Below are 16,368 nucleotides of genomic sequence, written 5' to 3' on the forward strand. Positions count from 1 at the left end.
TTTTGACGAGTTCTTCGTTGAACATTTCACTGTGGAATACATTTGTACGTATCTCACAAAATGCGGCGATAGTTTGCAAATAGTACTGCTCCAATTAGATTAACCCTAACCTAACCTAACCTAACTTAACCTAACCTAGTAAAGACATCTTCACATGTTGTAGCATACGTACAATTAATATCTTCACGGTGAAATGTTCAGCGAAGAACTCGTCACTTGATTAAATGTTACATGTACTCATGTTTCACGTACTGCGGCGCACGGATAAGTGTCCTGCGGTGAACTGCTTACGCACAAATTTTCGGATACGGAGTATCAACAGCGGTGGAAAGTCTTGGTCGCTCAATAGATGACAAAATTTCAAGGTGGTCACGATCCTTAACCATGATAAAATGTCCAAGAAGAAGAAAATAGTATTCGTAAAATCTTAAACCATTCCAGCGACGGCATGGCGATGTCTTTACCTACCAGAGGCACCTAGCACCTATTCAAGTTATACACATTTATATTTTTATAAAAATCGATGTTTTTTTAAATAAATATAAAAAATAATAAAACTACGAATTAGTCAAAAATCTCTGAGGAGATGCTTAGAAAACTTAATAAACTAAATTTTAATAATAAATATGATCATAAAATATAACTATGTATTAATAAGATGGGGTCCAATTCAACAAATTTACAATTATAAGTTTATCTTCGTCTTAGGATAAAAGATATTTTTCTTTTTAATGTTTTCAGATACATATTTATTAATTAACACAGTTGAAATTGTAAATTATCAAAAAAATGTCTCAAATTGCAAGCTTCGTATTTTTCCGCTAGGTGCCTATTTAAAAAAGGCTCAGTGAAAACTTCGCCTTAAGGATAATGCTATCAATTTTGAAAATAATAACATTTTAATTAGATGTAATATTGATGATTTTAGGAATCGCTGGCATATAAAGATGACGATGTGTATATTAATTAAAATATTTACAGTTTAATGCAGTTGGTAACCTAAGGTGGCATGACAGTAACGGAAGTGTTAACGCTGTATTGGATATTATTTTCAGGCACTAGGAGGAGCGGCATACTCAGCCTTCGCGACTGGCGCGTACGGAGGTGGTGGTCAACTTGGTTACTGGTTTCCAGGAGGTGGCTACCAGCTTCCTCCGGCAGCTACCGGTTATCCTCTCAGCGCTGTGCAAGGGTACTCCTACGGTGGCCAATTCGCTGGATACCAACAACAATATATGGGGTATTTATGGTTTTATTATTAAGGGGGGACATGCTCAGCGTACCGTTAAAAAAAATCGGTTAAGTACATGTTAAAACACGCGCGTTAACATCATTTTACCCCCTATTTCAATTATAGTTTGTCAATTTATGGCTACGGCCGTATGTTGTAGCTTAACCACAGGGGAATGCCAAAAGAAATGGCGTATTTAAAAAAAAAACACTACCTTATTCTTAGGTCAATAATTATTATAAAGCAATCATTATTCGTATGATGTTTATCACAATTGAATGGTTGAAGACATAGCTTATAATTAGTATATTTAGAATTATCTTCAAATGTGTTAATCTTGCCAATTTTTTGAATAATAAACTGCCTAATTCTTGTCAAATTTGGGATAACAGAGATTATCAATATAATTTTTATCGTAAATATTTCACTATAATAATGTCGATATAAATTATACTGATGGTTTTATAAATGCGTTTAAAAATTAATAAATGTAAAAAATTTTAACACCACTGCACAGTTATGTACTGAAATATGACTATATTCTAAAACATTAGAGCGAGAGGTTTAAAGGAATACTATTTTATGTAATAAAAATACTTTATGCAGTCAACAAATGTTTAAAATAAATATAAAGGATAATAAGGCTTCAAAATTATATAAATATAATATCTACAACGTTTAAGGTATGTCCAGGATCATGCTTTGAAAATAGAAAAAAAGCTCCATTTTGACCCACGCTGAGCACGTCCGCCCTTAAATGAAGCTAGGCAGGTTTAAACCTACATAATTTTATAAACCACTGAAAGTATGGTAACATCTATCGACATAAAAATATAGTACTAACGATCTCAGACGATAAGCAAGTACTCGTCACCCGAATCATATTACATTGTATTAGATATACATAACGATTAGCCGATATCAAACCTTTCAATCAAGCAGTTGACAATTAATCTCTCAATTGAATAGTCATTCCACTCATACTGTGCTTTTCCAAAAAATACGTAAAACTATTAAAATGCTAAATTAATATTATCTAAATTTAATATAAATGTATCCTCAAAATATTGTAATAAAGTGTGTATCAGCGATTTCCAAACTGGGGGGCGCGCAAAGTTTAACACAATAATGCAGCCACAGGTTTTCAGTTTGCAAGTACATAGTTTATATACGGCAGCTAGTTATAAACTACATAAAAAAACAGTTTTATAAAAGTTAGGTTGTTTGCAAACCTGTATGAAGATATGGAGACTAATTGTATTATACCTCATTTCTATACTATTGTACATGGCTCCCACAAGAGGGGGGCTGACATGGCTCCATTCTGGGGGCCCGGCGTTGCAGATCGACCAGTTAAGTGAGATAAACACACAGCACAAATTCGTTATATCAGTAAAAAAGGCGATGTTTCGGTTACAGAATATTAGCATTTTATAATATATGTTTATGTGTGATATAATTTGATGTGATTGTGTGGTGTGTGTGATTAGTGAAAATTCACATGCAGAATTTTATTTTATAATTATTTGTAGTGTATTTCCTGACTAATAAAAATGGCTATATGGAAACAAAAGCCTTCAATTTTGGTTGAATCGAACTGAAGAATAATATAATATTTTGTCAAGAAAAGCAATGCAAGTACCTACTGCTACCATTCGTAACATCATATTTATGCAAAACGGAATTTTATGCAATAGATGCAATGAAATCCATATATCGAGCCCGTTTAGTAGAAAAAAGCACTTTGTGTAAAAATGTATTTAATGAAATAAAGGGGGGGTGCCAAGATTAGATTGTTTTAAAAGGGCGGCGTAGTAACATAAAGTTTGGAAACCACTGGTGTATATTATAGGGGTTGCAATACCGAATGAATATATTAATAAATTATCTGAGGTCATTCAAATTCCATGAAGAAATGATTACCTATATCATGATTTTTATCACTGAATATACCAACGATGTGCTACTCTGGTATAACAGGTAGCACAACGTGGTATGGAGAGGTGCATGCTGGGCATAATGCGAAAGGACAAAAAGTGGAATGAGTGGATAAGGATGAAGACAAGGGTTTGCGATGTAATAGAGTTTATTAAAAGCCTTAAATGGAGATGGGCTGGACACATAGCTCGAAGAAGAGACAATCGTTGGACAAATCTAGTCATCCAGTGGTATCCAAGAAGTACAAAACGTCCGCAAGGTAGACCGCGGATAAAGTTCTGGGGAAGTACGTGGCAACGCAATGCACAGGACCGAGAGAAGTGGAAGCAGCTTGAAGAGGCCTTCATCCAGCAGTTGATAGATTCAGGCTGATGATGATGATGATACCAAAGATGTTGAAGAAAATCTACCGGTTTATAAACCTAACCTAATTGTGAGCAAAAAGAAGCTCTGGGAATACTGCATGAATTGTTTTACGAATACTCAATATTATGGTATTTTTGTTGCATATAATATAATGACAATTACGCCAAATTGGAACTTGTTTCATTGATTTTTATAGAGAAATGATAAAATACTATATTTTGGAACTTTTACACTCAAAACATCGTTTAATATAACTCCATATAAACGATATAAATACCAACTCGTGTTTTTCTTCAACGCTGCCCATACAATATCACATGTCACATACAAAAGCAACGGTCTGAATATAAAATAATAACGGGGGGTAGTTGACGAAACAAATATCAACTACACCCCTTATAGAAGATTCAACATCTTTTTAATGAGCCAATTTTTAACTTATGATGTCAATACTGAAGCTCGATTAGATATCAATATAAATTATTTCAAATAAAATCAATGTTTTTAAAAAATACATTAAAAAATCGGTGTTTTTACTTATTTACGCGCGTTATAAGTTATACTTCTTTGGCGTAACAAAACAAAATAAGCCGTTACATGAGTCTATTAATATTACAGTGGATTAGGTTGACGAAAACGTACACGATTCATCTGTGTCTCATATAGCACATGATAATTGTAATTTAATTATTGTATTGGACCAAAACTCATCTTTGCCATACAGCGGTTATAATCGATTCAGAAATGCCCACGATGAATTAAAATTATTTACAAACTCAACATTCACAAAATTTATTTATTTATTGATATATAATTTTACTTATAAATAATACTTACATAAATATAGCCTCAAATCTTGATACACAATCTTTACAATGAAAAATAAATATACACTCCAATATAAATAAAGTTTTATGAATATAAATTAACAGTGTAGAATGTTAGTCTCCAGAAATTTGTTTATGAACATATTTATTTTTATGACACAATATTGGTTATGTTTACAACACGTGCTCTTTACTAGGTTGTATTGAACGACTAACTAAATGACACTATGCGCATGTGCATGTACTCTTGAGACCGAAATAATAAATTATGTGCTGCATGGGCGCGCGCAACTTCGTCACACGCCAAAAATACACTCTGATCTGATTTCCCAAACGTGCCAAAAGAAGTATAACTTCAAAAATATACATTTGTAAAAAAAATGTGGTCTAAGTGTCGTGTTTAATTTCAGAATGGGTGGTTGGCAGGGGCTCGCAGGTGCGCAGGCGCCCCCACAGCTGCCTCCCGCGTTACCACAGCCCCCCGGCATGGTGGCTTACCCAGTGCAACAGTTCCAGGTTTGTCCAACACTCCTTCATCATCTTTTCGTAACTATTCATCACGTATTAACCTCGCAATCTCAATACAAGACCCTCAATAGTCAGGCCGCGGCGCGAATTTGTCGATTATGAATGATGCCCTTGTCATTGCTTAATGCGTAAATTCATAATTTAAAAAAACGGTACAGGCAATGTAGGGATTTCAATACCGGTATTTTAAAACCGGTATTTAATTATTTATCAATACAGAAATACCGGTTTCAAAAATCCGAAATACCGGTATTAAGAAAACATACACGTTTATGATTTCGAAAATGATTTAATGTTATTACAACGTTTTTCTTAGCTAGTATTCTTATTTGTCCGGTACAAATCTTTCAATCGATTTTTAACTAACTTACCAACTAGCTAGACATTTGAAACTTTTAGAATATATCAGAACACGATGCCAATGCATTTTTTTCATACTTTCAGCCATCTTTAAGTAGAAATGATTTCATTTTCAGTTAATTCTGTTTTGTATGAAAAGTTATTTCGGAAGAAATCCGTAAAAAGTAAAACTAGTATTGGTTGCTAAGTGGGTCCTATCAACTAAATTATTAATATTAATATATACGTGCGTTACTATGGAAATCAATATGAAGTGTCAAAATGATATTTCAGTATATTTATTCAGTATTTCTATCAAGTACAATTTTTTTGAACGTTTAAAAGTTTATATGATTCAACAGAAAATTTAAAAACGTTGTATATAAAAAGTTCTTTTTATCTTGTAATTATTTTTTGATTATTACTACTATAATATATAAATATATAGTGTATAAATTTTATGCTGCCAAAATGCAAATATATTGACTGAAACCAACAAATGTTACATAATATTAAAACAAAATCCCTCAAATATACTTATACTAAAATTGTCACGATGAATTAACATAATATTTCGAAAAAGAAGACATTCGTCGCGAAAATGTCTCCAATTATTATTCTATAACTATTGATCCAACGTTGATAGTCGATCTAACAAACGTTGTATTTCAGAGAGATATTCCTGTACCCGAACTAGTATTTTGTACAAATTAACAATTCTAAAATATTATCATCTATACGTATCAGTGGCGAAGGGTGGATGTAGGCTGTTAATATCCGACATAAATAGTACACACAAAACTTTGTCAGTCATACGTATTCGTTTTCATTGAACTAAGGCGTCATGCACATAGAATCGGGGCGCTCGCGCATATTCAATGTGAATCATCGAAAATACAACGTAATCAAATATGGCAGCGCACACTGGTTTTGACGGAGCACTGTGTCCGCTTGCCTCATGATTCACACGTTGTTTGGCTTCTCAGCGGGACGAATTAACGAACATACTACGTTGTTAAATATGACAAAGCCCATTGAACACGGCAAGCAAAAGCGGCGCGCGCCATTTTATTTTATCCGCTTCTGGACGCGTTGTCGATAGACGGGCGAGTGGGCATTATTTAATAACAGTGAACTCATTGTTTAGTTGCTGGGTAGAATTACGTCATCGTGAATATGAATTACAAGCTGCCGAGAAACATAATAATATTTTTATTGCTTTGTTATGAGAGACGCTGATCATAATAATTATTTTGTGCTTCTCGTGACCCTTATTACATAGGTGAAGGGTAATGCGCGGGTGGGAGGGGCCTACTTTGTAGTGAGCGTACCGAGCGCCACTTCTGGTGGGCTTCGTCACTAAGACTTCAATTTACAGATGGTGTTGGTTAGTTTTTAAAATTCAATTAAACCCTGTGAAACCAAGCCATAATAGATAATAATCAAAAATACTCGTCTATCTATAAAATATCTTAAATTACTCAATTAAATCATACATAACTGGATATTTTATAGATAGAATAATATTTTTGTATCTATTCAATGACATTATTAATGGACAACGCACTCAATATAGTCGCTAGCAAGTAAATTCGCGGATAGCGATATTCGCACATGTATAGGTGGACGTCACGCAATTTCCATTATGCGATATCGCGCATAGGGAATTTATAGCAATATCACCTTTATTGTAATGGCATTAGAACAGTGTTTCTAGTATCAATGTTCATTTTAGCAAACCCGTTCGAACCGAACCATTCGGCAGACCCGACAAAAATCATCGGGAATTTATAGCAATATCACCTTTATTGTAATAGCCTTAGAACAGATTATGCCATTTGGCAGACCCGACAAAAAAGTAAGTGTCATTTTTTTCCAGATGCTTCGTCCATATTAATGTCATTGTATCTATTATATTTTGGTTTTGGCAGGGTTTAATCAATTTAAAGAAGCGAACTAACGATATGTGTTATTTATGTATTTCTAATTCAACGAAAACAAATAAGTATGAATGAAAAAGTGTGCACAATTTGTCATATCCATAATGGTTTGGCTTGGGCAGGGTTTAACTGATTTTCAAAAACTAATCGACGCCATCTGTAAATTGTAGTTTTAGTTCAATAAAAACAAATACCCTTGACTAACAAACTTTAATGCCAGCGCTCCATTGGCGAGCCAAAAGTCCGAGGACAATAAATCGTCCGATGTGTCTATACTCTGCTACTGATCAACGAACGAATAAAAAAGTCGAGCTGTCAAAAGTGAAAAGTTGCGATTCTCGTAATGTCTTCCGATAATCCTATAATTTTGTGTTATTTATATGTAGACTTGCATAAAATAATATAGCAGTGAAAACAACACAAGTTTTACGACTTCTTTTATGAATTTCATAAATACAAATAAAAAAATAATTGGTAAATCTCTCATTTTCTAATGTGTAAATTAACAAATTAATCAATGAAAATGTTTAAAACAATTACAGATTTTTTTTCGGTCCGAATGATTGCGTATTAATGTCAAATCGAATTTGCATAGTGATCGACGGACGAAGTCTGGCAACTCGGAGAGTAAAATATCAAACATGTTTGAAATCCAACGAGCCTGGTCTGCGGATTAAAAAGTCCGCAGATCTGGGGTGCTCCACGCGAAAAGAAAGTCCGAAGACTGTAAATCGTCTGACTTGCGTGCCAATGGAGCGCCGGCTTAATGTGCACTATTTATGGCGGATCTTAACAGCCTACCTCCACACTACAGTTTTTCGACCTTCCTGTAAAAAACATCAAGACAAACCTTTGGCTCACTGGGTATACTGGGCCTACATATACCTATTAGAGCTATTAATTGACGTCGAATGAAATCGAACAACTAAAAAATAAATCAACAATAATAGATAATGACACATCTTGCTTTCACATGGCAACCCTCGAAAGGGAATTTAAATTTCAAGTTCTGTACCAACTTCCGTTTCGACACCTCCTACGTAGAGTATTGTAACTTCAAAATCGCAACTTTACAGGAGAGCGGTTTAAAGATACAAAAGCTTGGTGTAAGTCGACCTTTTGAATGTTTTGCACCAAATTTGGGATGTCAATTGTAAATTATAAATAGATTTGTTTTGCATTAAAGGATATCTAATATTTTCTGTGGTTAATCAGAAAATGCAGTTACAACATTATAGTGCGGAAAAGAATTTGTTTGAAATATTGTATAAACCACATACAATAGTTTACGGCGGAACCTCTTACATGCATTTAGTTGTATGTGATACTTATCATAATTTACGTCGTCATGGTTTTGGTGAAATATATTGTATACGTTAGATACAATCCTTCACCTAGAATTTTTTGCGTATTTAAAATCATAATTCGGTAATAACAATAATTAAAAGTTATGGTATGGGTCGTCAGATAGGTAGGTTGGAAAAAATACTCTATATAAAATTGCTTTTATTGTCATTTAATAAAACATTACATAAATTTAAGACTTTCATGACATGATAAAAATTAAACATACAGAAAAAAACAGAGAAGAAATAATTTCAATCAAAAATCCAATTCAAGAAAGTATGTAAATATTGAAATAAAATTAAATGCAAAAAAGAAAAATTACAATCACTTTAAACCAACGTTTTTGGTTAAATAATATATCAAATATCAAAGGAAAATCAAACAAGAGAATAACAATGGGTGATTAAGTGGAAGGGTGCACTTCAGGTTAAAATATAAGTGAAACTGAAAAAGAAATCATTCTGCAACTATATTTTTAATTTGGAATTAATTTTCAATTATATGATACGAAAAAAGAAGCATGCACAATTTAAAACATACAACCGTAAAGAGATTTTTTACACTGACATATTAATTATTAAGCTGATTCCTCAGAAACTGCTGGTGGAATTTCAGTGGTAGGTATTAACAGGTATAAAATTACTGAAAAACTCAAGATAACGCTCAGGAATGATTCCATTGTTGCACATATGCAGTAAATCATCTGTCTTAGCTTTTGGAATTGGCAATATTTGTGAATAAAGAACCTTTACCGAAAATGAAGTTTCTCGTTGCGTGTGCTATGTGTTACTTTTCACGACCATGGTCGAGTAGACAGTGCTGGACAAGTCGCACTTGTAATTAATCTTAAACGGATCACTGTGATTTATATTAATTTGTATTAGTCCATATATGATAATTTAATAGAGCTCTGAAATCAAACATGCTATGTGATTGATCTCTACCACATCCTCAGGTTTTCCTTCTTGTTTTGTCCATCCAACTAAACAGTACCATTCTGGAGGTGCAAAAATTTGTTTGTTTGTCGAACATCTTTCAATCAGGGCTTGAAAGCAGTCCTCTTCATTTTGCGTACGTCCCCTTTCCAAAAATGTGTGCTTTACATTAACATTGTATTTATGGACCAAATACAGTCATGTTAAAGTCATAAACAATGCGATTTCTGTTCTGGCCTATATTGTTAGAGCAAAACCTGAATTCTTTTGCTTATAGACCACAATAAGTAAGCAACTTGAGTCCTCGTTTGCACCTCGTTTGCCTTCAGCTTCTTGCTATATGTATCATGTAGCTACCTTTTGTGTAAATTGAAAAACTGTGAAATTTCAAACTGATAATTTACGTTTATAATAAAATGTACTTACTCAAATTTCCGTGAAGGGCATTCAAAATTTTTTGGAAGTCAAAATTCGCAGATACAATTTTGCCGTGTAATGATTGAACATCATGTTTATCAAATAATCTTAACTGACGACCAAGGTTCTTGCCATAAACTGGGAGTTGCTCCTAGGATGCTACTCGGACTTGTAAGTTTTTGAAAATGTGACATTGGACACACTGGTCCTTTTTAGGGACATAGTGATACAACACAATTTAAAATAAAATTGATACTGCCTTTCTGTTTGAGCTTTATGTGTGTATATTATGGGTTCATACCATTCATTATATAGTTTAAATAAATGGGTAAAATCCAGGTCGCCATCTAAGTAAAGTTTGCTTGATCGCTGTCGAACATAATCTGATTCGACCGGTTGGATGGACTTAACATGGTCGGAAACACTGGTATTCATATCATCAGTTAATACAACATTGCAATTTTTGTGTCGACTTCGTTGATCAGGTGTTAAAACGGCAGTTTCATTATCCACCTTGTCTAAAGCTGTGAATACGAATTGGTCACAAATAGAGAATGTAGCTAGAAACTTTTTTTACAGACCTTAACCAGCTCTATGTTATTTTCATTTTGATATTTCGTCAGATGATATTTAATGGTAAAATTTCGCCACGACTGAGTTTCAGTAAAAACTCTGCGTTGCTTTTCATTTATCGCTAATTTAGCAACATATTACCACTTTTATTTCGATCACCCGAAACCTTAGCCATTATAATTGAGGTTTTAAAAAAAAAAAATGATTATAAAGCATTATAAATCTCATAGTTTCTGATAACAGTACCTCTTGAGGTGATTTTTCACAAAACTAGCTCTATATTTTATAATATATCCAATTACTTTTACTGTTAATCTTTTCGAGAGAACGTAGTCTGTTTGTATCAGCAACGCTGTCACTAGTCTCATCATCGTCACAAATAATGTCTAAAAGTTCCATTATCATATTTTAATCAGCACCTGAAGGCAGTGATGATTCTGTAAAAAGCAAAACAACTAAATAAACATGAATTTATAAAAGTTATCACGCGTATAATATTGCAACTAAAATTGTATGTCGCCGTATAATATGATAAGTACTACATACAATATATTTTACTAAAATAAGCACGACGTAAATTATTATAAGTGATAGATACAATATTTTTTTTCAGTTTTTTCCGACGTTAAATATGGTAAATATTACATACAATAATAGTTACACGCAAAGAAACGACGTAAACAATGGTAAGTATAACTTACGATACTTTTTGTTGTCGTACGAGAAAAAGATTAAAAATATTAACTTACCTTGAATCCTTAAGTCACAGTTTCCCTGGGTAGAATTAATTTCGTCCATTGTTGTTTTACTATTATTATCCGTTTCTATAATATTATACGCTGTACTATTAATTGTCCCATCTGGCCTAATCACACATTTTTGTGCACGCATAGATTTTCTATCAAATTTTGTATTCTTGACACTAAAGTCCTGTAGGGGCGGATATATTGCGCAATATTTGTTGACATTGTCTAGATCTCTTCATTATGGTATTTAATATTTACCAAACCATACAAAAATACAATATAACCGAAAGTTCACAGTGGTAGCGGTGTGTCACCTCCCGTCCGAAGTGAAGTATCGTAATTAGCAGTAACAATACACCCGCGCGGCAAGATCTCCGCGCGTTTCCCGCGTATAGTATTGCCAAATACGTTACCATACTTCACGTCGGAAAAATTTCAAGAAATTTGAGATACAATAATATGCAATGCTTGAAAATCGCACTTATAATACGAATTTTGAAATTCTGTAAATGGCATTATATGTAATACATACTATGGATACGAAAAATGAAAAAAAGTGAAAAACGTCATTTTGTTAGTTACAATATTATACGTAGGAGGTGTCGGTTTTGAAATTTTGCATGACGCAGATAGATCGATGCGATTATAGTGTCAATATGCAAAACTTAAGAAAGTGTCTTGTGATTTGGGACACGTATGCTCAAAACAGATGTCAATAATATTTACCTTACTCAAAACGGTAGAATTAACAATTAATGTTTGTTTCTCACCGTTACAATATAGTTTTCTGAGTAAATACCACTTCGATCAATAACTCATAACTATTGTATACTTTTGAAACATACTACTATTATAATAGTAGTCCAGTCAATGAGTGCTCAAAAGATGGGTGTAGACCAGGGGGGGGGGCAAACTTTTTGCATGGAGGGCCAATTTCAAGAATTCAAAATGAGCGGCGGGCCGCAAGTAAAATACCATTTTTAGATATACACTATTTATTATCACGAAAAATTAACATTACAAAAAAAAATAATGAGAAGAATGAAACTGTTGTACGTTTTTTAACATTTTTTTTTTAAATTCAGGTGCTAATTTGTACATGGGCATCGGAGATATTTTGATCGTAAAGAATTTTTATTGAGGTTCATGATCGAAAATGTTTGTTCACATATATAGGTTGATCCAAAAATAACGAACATTTTTCTTGCATAATCTTTAAGTTGGTCGAATTTGTCTGAATTAAGGGCATTGTAAAATTTGGAAATTTCTTCACGACGATGCAATTCTCTTAAATCAGTGTCACACTGCAGATCAATAATCTCAAGTTATAGCTCTGTCTGTAGACTATCAATATCTATTAAAAATAGATCGCGTACTATTGCTAAACAAATTTTAATCTATTGTCAATATTTTTTTTTAAAAATTATAAAAAATTTATTCGTAATCAGAAGTAGGTACAATTAATGATGGCGGGCCGCAGTTTGCCCCCTCCTGGTGTAGACAATAACGTCCCAAGACAAAATGCCGCCCCATTTTTTTATATCGTATTTTTATCATCCCTTCATGACATCAATATCTAAGAAATGTTTTATATCTAAATCTAATTTAAATACCATATCTGCTTCAATAGACATTATTGCCAGTCTACGGTTTCAGATACATTTAAAAATACACCTAACAACTCCCAAAAACTCTCGAGTAACTGGCAAATATATTTGGATAAATTTAAATTAGGTAAGTATGTAGGTACCTACTTTTAATTCAAAGGTAATTCGCAAATCTGCACATGTTATTGATGATAATCAAGGACGCGACGTTCAAAGACAACAGAAGTAAACTAGACATCGCGAACCTGAAAAAATACAGTCCTGTTAAACCTTTTATAGTAATTAATACATTTTGTCTCCAACCAGTGAGCCGATGTTTGTAATGGAAAGATATTTCCGTTATTACTAAGTTTAGGTAGCTATTTCTATATATAAGTAGGTACCTAATTATTTTCCTCGATTTGCCGCCCTTCGCGTAACAGCCGCCCCCAAACGACGCTCAATCTACCTACCCCCACAGGACGTCACTGGGTGTAGAGTGCATAGAATATGCGAGAATTTTTGACTACAGGACTTTGTTAGGAATAGTTAGTAGGTAAACATACTAAAAGTCCCCGTCCCTGGGAGGTGAGCTAAAGGCGGGAGGGGGGTCGAAAGGTCCCATTTTTTTGATTTTCGCTTATATCTCGAAAACGGTGTATGTAAAAAAAAATGTCTTAAATAAAAATGAAAGCTAATTAAATTTCCTATAAAATTGTTTCTATACATATTTGTTGAATTTCTAACTGTTTCTGAGATATCCGAGATATCAGAGACAGTTGTGGGGGCCATGATTGGGTACTCCTAATTTGAATTCGACCAGGGCCTATGAAACTATCTTGCGAAAACCCTTGAAAATTCTCTATAGCAAATATATTTTACAACGTTTTTCTTAGGTCGTATTCTTATTTGTCCGGTGGTTGTTTGTCCGGTACAAATCTTGCAATCGATTTTAACTAACTTCCCGACTAGCTAGACATTTGAAACTTTTAGAATACATCAGAACACGATGCCAATGCATTTTTTAATACTTTTAGCCATCTTTAAGTAGAATTGAATACATTTTTAGTCAATTCTGTTTTGTATGAAAAGTTATTTCGATACCATTATTGGTTGCTAAGGGGTCCTAGCAACTAATTTAATAAATAAAATATACGTGCGTTACTATGGAAATCAATATGAAATGACATTTCATTATTCAGTATTTCTATCAAGTATTTTTTTTCAAGTCAAGTTTATATGATTCAACAGAAAATTTAAAAACGTTGTATATAAAAAGTTCTTTTTATCTTTTAATTATTTATATTATCATTTCTATGTACAATTTTTAAATCCAATTAAATAGTCTAATACAATTCCATACAAGTGTCGTAAAACATTTGAATAAAGAATACGTATTTATTAAGTATGTAAATAATATTTTTTTAACCATATCTTTTCCATTTTTTGCAGACACAATGAGCTATCAACTAACTACAAAATAATTTATCATAAATTACCCCATCTACATATGTAATAAAAATTAATATATTAAAATAATAAACACGTGATTTTATGGCAACACATTGCCGATGGAAAATACTGCCAAACTTTATGATATCATAATATTATTAATATTATAATGAAACGGATTATATAGAATATTAATAGTGTGAATATATAATAATTTAGACCTTTATTAAATAAAAATTGGTTGTATAAATATGCCACGCCTGTGCGATCCTTATGATTGAATAATGATGACTATAATTATATTACATTAATTAAAATAGTTAATAATACATATTAATTGAGTTTAATGAAAACTGGAACTATGCTTATCATTATATAAATAAGAAAATTAGTACATATAGGTAATAATATTATAATCCAAAATGACGTGTCGGGCAATTTAGTACAAACTACCACTTTGACAAAGTTCTGATCGCTCAAAACACTATTCGAATTGATTGCTTTTCTGCCATTTTTTTTTCAAATTGAAATTGAAATTTTATTTATTTATTTTGACATACGGTGAACATTGTTTTTAGAATTATTATTAATAACCATGTCCTTGCTTTCTCGTACAAGGTGGTTGTTAGTAATTTTGAACAATCACAAACACCCAGGCTTTGAGAAAATTACATAAATATTGTGCCCTCACCGGGTCGAATCCAGATCTCTCGGGTGGAAAGCCAGCGCCTTACGCACTGTACCACGAGAGCCGCCTATGGTGAATATTACAAATTATAAGTTTGAGACGTTCACAACATGACATTTAAAAACAAAGAAAATATAGTATTAAAACAGTGTAAAGAAGAAATAAATATATGCAGTATCTCAAAAAGCAGTATGAAGTATAAAGTAAAATGTACAAAAATTATAAATTATAAAATAACGCCCACCTAAACTCATCCTCACGTAGGTGGATTATATCAATATTCGAAACGATTTGGTTTAACAGAGATTTGTTAATAGGCGTAAAGATTTCGGCTAATTTTCGTTCGTACAAGTGACAAGTAACAGAAAATGTATGCTCTCACGTAAATTGTACGAAGGAAAATAGGCCGAAAGGCATTTACCGAAATGGTAATTTGTACGAATTTATTAAACAAGTGATAAATTATTCAGTTTAGATAAATTTGAAAATTGTACATTAATATTCTGTACCTATCTATTTTGTAATATAATAAATTAGCAAATGTTTTCGTACAATTTAATGAATACGAACAATCATTCAATGTGACCACTTAATGGTTGTTTACAAAACTTGTGTGAGTATAAATATTAATTATAAAACGTTTTCAGGGACATTTTATTGCTTTTTATTCACCAGAGCCGTATTCGAGGTTCGATTTTATGATTTTTCAAAATCATACATAATAATATTATATTAGATAAATGAATTTATGAGAATTATATACTAAATCACATGTGTTCGATATATAACAATAAATATATATCAGCCTAATTTATATATAACATAATTACGTATAGATTATTTTAAAATTATGACCTATCTACAGTCAATTATTATTATTATCATTTTATATGTTATGTTAAATAATTTTAAAGCAACAATTATATTAATATATGGTCGCTAATTTTCTACAAACACGTATCTCAATTTTTGTCAGTTTTGAGTTGTTTGATGCAATGAATTCAGAATTTGTATACGCATATATTCCACTAACACGTATCTCAAAATATACTTTATAACAATAGATATCAGCAATAACAAAAAACTCGTATCACAATAAAAGACTTTTATAAATGTGTCGCTAGATTTCAAAATCAGCCAAGTCCATAATAGATGAATAGGAGAAAAATAACTTTTTGTTTTCTCAAATACACAGTCACAGGGGTGAAAGTTTATATTATTTCGAGTATAGAATATTTAAAATTAATAAATTCCACATTTTAATAATGCAGAAATGTTAGAAAGCAGTAGTTCTACAGCAATTCACAAACAAGTCAAAAATACCTAAATGTGGACTTGGCTGATTTTGAAATGTAGCGACACGAATATTATAAACTGGTGAGTTACGTGTTTGTGAGTATACAGAATACTGAACTCCGACAGATGATTATACTGAAGCACTTTCTCGTAAGTCAA

At 32.4% G+C, this 16,368-nt stretch overlaps 1 protein-coding gene across 1 annotated transcript in view; it reads left to right on the forward strand.

The window, feature by feature from the left end:
- LOC147077100 (uncharacterized) overlaps positions 1–16,368 on the forward strand; it is a 335,612-nt gene that overhangs the window by 308,238 nt on the left and 11,006 nt on the right. The window contains exons 10-11 of the mRNA XM_085940721.1: positions 1,056–1,240; positions 4,773–4,878. Coding sequence (XP_085796847.1) covers positions 1,056–1,240; positions 4,773–4,878 — 291 coding nt within the window. The remainder of the gene's footprint in view (positions 1–1,055; positions 1,241–4,772; positions 4,879–16,368) is intronic.

Source organism: Rhyacophila brunnea, unplaced genomic scaffold, assembly GCF_057557595.1.
Source record: "Rhyacophila brunnea isolate RB1 unplaced genomic scaffold, BYU_Rbru_1.0 scaffold_13, whole genome shotgun sequence".
NCBI classification, from domain to species: Eukaryota; Metazoa; Arthropoda; class Insecta; order Trichoptera; family Rhyacophilidae; genus Rhyacophila; species Rhyacophila brunnea.